We start from the raw sequence: 6,000 nt of genomic DNA on the forward strand, positions 1-6,000 counted from the left end.
AATCACCGAAAGTTAATGAAACACCACGATAACAGACAATATTCAAAAGGACCATGGGCAACGTTGTATGAAGACTGGTCCAAAAACCAACAAAAATGAGAGTTAGGTCATTAAATAGGTATTTCGTTCTATGAGCACCAAGCGCAATTCCATTGCAGATTGCGTTAATTTACTTCCTTAGACTCTACTGCCTAGGTAATAAGGGTGATGACATTTTGACTTAAATTCAAAACATCTCAGTTTTACAATGGATTTCCGCTTGGCACCAAAAGATCAAAATGAAGCACATAGAAATAACTCTGTCAGTTTTGGGACCATGTCGGCGCATAGTCATGATATTCTATTAATTCAGATCATATTACGTCAAACGACGTAAGATTATTACGCATAACAGGCATAATATTTTATTTTTTGTTGCAGAAAATTTATGGGCCTCATTCTTAAATATCAAATATATCAATCCTTTGCCGAAGAACTTATTTCGGATGAGTCTGACCTTATAAAACATATTTCTGAGAACAACGATCGTTTAGTGTAAGTAAAACTTTATCAATACATCATTATTGTTGTTTGTTTCTTTATATACATGCCACATTTCTACTTTTTTAGGATTACAATGTCTCAAGGTTTGGGAACCAAATGGCCTGAAATGGTTAGCGATTTATTAGCTAAACGAGAGAACGCGCTCGAATACACAGGCCTCACTGACTACTACAGGCTATTAGACGAATATTTAGATAACCAACTAGACCCTCAGCTAGGAGTTAATGAATCAGATGATTATATCGAGCCCTCTGAACCAGAAACGATAGAAAACGAAATTCCCACCGAAATTAAACTACCCGAAGAAAGTGAGACCCATGAAAACATCCAAGAAAATGAAATTGATACAGGAGATGAAAATAATATGAAGTTTGGCGCTGAAACGTCGACTGTCGGTGTGTTAGAAATAAAGAACCCCGTAGTATCTGGGGACCAGGAGCAAAAAGATACAAATGTAAAAGAAGCTTCATATAACGTCTACTGGTGGATTGGCATAGCTGTTGCAGTAGCCATTATAGTATTATTGATAGCAATAATTGCAAGAAAACGGCAAAACCATCGAAAACAGCTAGACAGACAAAGAAGAGAAAATACGCATGCCTGATTTGAGGAGTATCGGTTCTAAATGAAGAACCGATATTATATCTGTCTACTTAAACTAATTTTAGTAATGTGTGCCAATGCGATTCATTTTAAGTGTGTGTTGAGTTAAAAAGTTTAGGGGATTCGAGTAAAAATATTCTATTTATTCTGCTTTAGAAATATTTACCAATTAAGTTACTTGCATTGTGTTTACAACGTTTATTTATCAACAATATTATTCAATCTCAAACGAATATTAATTGGTGCTGTTTAATTATGATTTGAATTCCAAAATGCACATATGTAAAAATAATGCAAAATTTATGTGTATGTATAACCTACCAAAATTATAATTACGCGCTTACGTTGCACCAATATACCAAATACATGTAATGCTCAAAATATTAATAATGCTGAAATTCTTTTGTACAATAAAATTATTATTTAGCTTCAACAGCTAGTTAGGCAATTATTTTAATAATTTCATTGATGCATTAAGCCTTGTTTAAACTTCAGTGAAATAAAAGTAATAAATATAAAAATATGATGTCTAGTTAGTAAAATGAAAAACAAAAATATTTTTGTACATATCACATTTTGCAAAAATTGTCTAAATGTTACCAAGAGTGTCTATATAATAATTTGTACATAATAGTTAAGTGTAATTTCGCTGTGCCTTAAGCGTCTCAATTTCTAATGAGTACTCTGTGTAGAATATAATATTTAGTAAGTATAATAGAAATAAATTTGTAATTATTACCTTCGGGGCTCATATTTTCACGAACTTTCTGTGACTAAAAATATGTGTCAGACCAATTTGTACTAAAAATACTTGTTTAAAAAAAACAACGCTGGATCAATTCAGTTACCATATTTTTATGAACTTCAGTTTTATTTATTAAATGATTTAGCTTTAAAAAACAAATATTATGCATGTCTAGTTGCTTTATTCTTGTAAGTATTTATTTAAATTCAGACGTATCCAAATAGTAATTTCTTGTTATCAAACGTATTCCTTCAACCAGAAATGTCACTGTTGAGAGCTAACAGAGCATATCCGGGTGAAATGCAAAGAAATTGTACGTAGTGAAGGACCTGTAATTAGTCTTGAGTTAATTGATTCCATTGTGTTACGATAATTAACCATGTAAATTGTATTGTATTATATTCATCTGTACTTATTTTATACACACATGAGTTTATAGCATATGCCAACAGAGTTTCCTAAGTGTAACTTAAATAGACACTGCTCAATGGTTGTAACACAAAGTCAATTAAGTTAATAAGACTAATTACAGCTCCTCAACTATGCGATTTTTTTTTGCAATTTACCCCTCCATAACCTTTTGATAACAAAAAATACTATTATAATAGTGCCGATTCACCTTTATCAATCTGTTAAGATTTTTTATTACTTATGATACGACCTTGGTGATCGCTCACGCTGATTGGTGTGCCGTGTACATGACGTGTCATCAGGTATCCCGCTCGCACTGGCAGCCGTATCATAGTAAGGCAAGATGCGGTAAGACTGTCACCGGGACAAGACAAACACTTGTATGGAATCATCATACTGTTTGCCCCGAGCAAAATAATCTATGATCCTGTTACCCTACCTTACCATAATATGTATCAAAACTTTAACAAATGGTTAAATTTTAATCGGCCTTCATTGAATACGCTCGTTTATTATCTGCAGGTATAAACGTACTTTAAACCAAACAGAGGGGGGATATACAGGGTGTCCTTAGCATTTGAACAAAGCCGAAGCATACATATCGATTAAGGTATTTTGAACCATTACAATCAAAGTATCACAACAATCGACATAGGAGCTACGACGAAATTAACAAATTACGATTATCTTTCGTCGCCTCATGTATTTAGTTAATACACCTGAAGTAATATATCTTTATTGATGTCATGAAACCTTCTTTGTATATTTAGTTACAAATAGGAGTTGACATTATGACAGCGTCATAATATTTACAAATATTACCAAATGTTATTTGATTTATTTTATTTAATAAGACTTCATAAAAATGGGATTGTTACAGTTTAAAATTACAATTATAATTCCAAATTCGCATTAAGATGAAAGTGGAGGCACAAAATTGCCTTTTCATACAAAGGTAGTCCTCATTTTCCTTTCTGGATATAAATATTATAAAATACTTTGAGATTTTTTTTTTGTATATGAACTACGGCTATGCAGGGGACGTTTGATTTTTCTTTTCGATTTTTAATAATTAGAAGAGTTAGAAGCATTTAAAAATTTGTATGAAAACTAAAAGGTACATAATTGTTACAAAAATAAGTAAATCGAAAAAAAATGTAGGGCATAGCTATGGTTAATATACATCAAATGATGTTAAAATCGTGTCCATAATTTCAATATCCAGAGAGGAAAATGGGGACTACGTTTGTGTGCTGAAGCCGCCGTCCCCTTTCCTCTTAATAATTTACAGATTGTGTAAGGTTTTATGAAAAACATTGTGTACTTATGCAACAGATACACACTGCAATACCGATATAGTGATGCCAGTAGTGGTGCTTCTAAGTTGTGGCGATTAATTGCACAAAGCCACAAGACTGAGCGTTGATTTTAAGCCTATATTTGAAAAAAAGAAAAGTTTAATTAGATTATGAATGTTTCTTTTATGTTAGGCAGTATTAAAAGATTTCTAACGGCCCGGTTCGAAGAACAAGATACGATGACGATAAGTTCTGGTTTAGATAAGTTCTCATTGATATCGTTTGTATGTCGTATAATTGACAGAAGCAGCTCGATTCGGGCAACCAATGTCGACCAATGTCAATGACGACCAGTCTGGCCTAGTCGGTAGTGACCCTGCCTATGAAGCCGATGGTCCCGGGTTCAAATCCTGGTACGAGCATTTATTCGTGTGATGAGCATGGATATTTGTTCCCGAGTCATGGGTGTTTTCTATGTATTTAAGTATTTATAAATATTTATATATTATATATATCGTTGTCTAAGTACCCTCAACACAAGCCTTATTGAGCTTACTGTGGGACTTAGTCAATTTGTGTCATAATGTCCTATAATATTTATTTATGTCACTTTGTCGTTTGAAAATATCGTAGATAGATCTTATTGGGATCACAGCGGAATCGAAATAAACGCCAACTTTGACATGACGTTATCGATTTTTTAAAGATTTTTCCAAGATCTAAAACGTGTTTAAGTTTTGTTTCATTTCGAAAATATGTATTACAGGTGCTTAGATGCATGCTGTCTTTCTACAAACACACAAACATATCGCGACGTATTTCACGTATTTGGTCTTGTGTGGCATTAGTGTCACACTGTCAAAGTCTGTCAATCACTACTTATTGGAAATTATTGGGATTCAGAAATCTTTGAAAATATTTTTTTTTGTTCATATTATTAAAAACCACATTAGAGCGTTCCTGATCCATAACCAATAACCCTACGTGAGATTTAGGGCTTCCTGAAGCTAAGGACACCTTGTATGATAAGTATAATTTAAGTAAACGACAGTTTATGTTATATTGATTTATCCTTGCAATTATAAAGTAAAATGTGCAAAGGAAATAATAAATGTTTAAAACCCAGTAAAAATCTTTATTTTACCCATAAAACAGTTTATATAAAGTACTTTATTATTACGAAGTTAGAATACCGAAAAAGGGCCCCGAGAGACATTTTATATTTACGGTTATCCTATAAAAGTAAACTCACCTGAATTCCTATGAAAATTTACGACTACAAAAACAAAATGAGGGGTGAACTAGTCACAACTAGCTGTGTGGGAGCCCAATGGTCGAATATTGGGACGGAGCCAAGTAGGTTTGGCGATATGGGGCGAGCATGAGAAGGAAATACTTTTACAAGCACATTCAGGATTTTCTTGTGGTTTAAGAATCGATATTTCTTAGAGTGCTTATTTTGACTCTAATGCATGCAACTTTTCCCACCAACATTGAGAACATTGGTAATGGAAAAAATACCTCATATGTATGTCACATCGCGTGCCATAAACAGAGCCCGTACATTTCATGCCGCTGACGTAAAAATGACGTAATTTCACATACCTACGGGAAGTTTTTTTAAAGCTTTATAAAATTTAATAACTAACCTATTGACGCGTAAAAAAAATTGTTTACATACACTGTTAAAAAAGACAAATATCTATTATTTAATAAACTAACAGTCTATTATTTATACGAGTGACAATAAGATGAAAGTCAGTTAGACGTTTCTGTACTGATTGTCAAGTATCTATATCAAATTTAATATCAGTTAACTAAAGAGGTTGACGAATGATTAATTATTACGAAAATACAAACTGGAATCATACTCTACGGCATGACATGTACGGGCCGAGTCCACGTAGCCAACGTGCATATCGTTCATGCTCCGTGGCGAACTACATTTACATTTGGCATCATGGTGAGCTACATTTACATATTGTTATTAAAAGTAAAGCCTGTATAGGGCTTGGCAGTGGGTGAATCGTATTGGCGTGCAGCCTAAGAAAAACAACGAAATATTATCTTCACTGAGTATATTGATAAGCCGTGAATAAAGCACAGTTTTATTACAACTATCAAACAACGGATGACTACAATTAACTGGAATAATTTTAATGTACATTGAGAGAAAAATATCGATGCTCACAGTTCCATCTTGAAAGGGAAGAGAGAGAGTTGCCAGCATGCAAAACGCGAGTGACACATTATGAGCATACCAACAATACCATATGTAAAAATTAACACTTCCCCATATGCTTATAATGTTATAACATGCTTAGGTATACATAACAAAATATAGGTATCACTTGCAGAAGTTGAAAACACTTAAACCTATATAATATGCAATCATTCCAA

At 33.1% G+C, this 6,000-nt stretch overlaps 1 protein-coding gene across 1 annotated transcript in view; it reads left to right on the plus strand.

The window, feature by feature from the left end:
• LOC133516160 (angiotensin-converting enzyme-like protein Ace3) overlaps positions 1 to 4,732 on the plus strand; it is a 218,025-nt gene extending 213,293 nt beyond the window's left edge. The window contains exons 13-14 of the mRNA XM_061848939.1: positions 421 to 534; positions 610 to 4,732. Coding sequence (XP_061704923.1) covers positions 421 to 534; positions 610 to 1,147 — 652 coding nt within the window. The 3' untranslated portion in view covers positions 1,148 to 4,732. The remainder of the gene's footprint in view (positions 1 to 420; positions 535 to 609) is intronic.
• The last annotated feature ends 1,268 nt before the right edge of the window (positions 4,733 to 6,000 follow it).

This window comes from Cydia pomonella, chromosome 3 (assembly GCF_033807575.1).
Source record: "Cydia pomonella isolate Wapato2018A chromosome 3, ilCydPomo1, whole genome shotgun sequence".
In the NCBI taxonomy this organism is placed as follows: domain Eukaryota; kingdom Metazoa; phylum Arthropoda; class Insecta; order Lepidoptera; family Tortricidae; genus Cydia; species Cydia pomonella.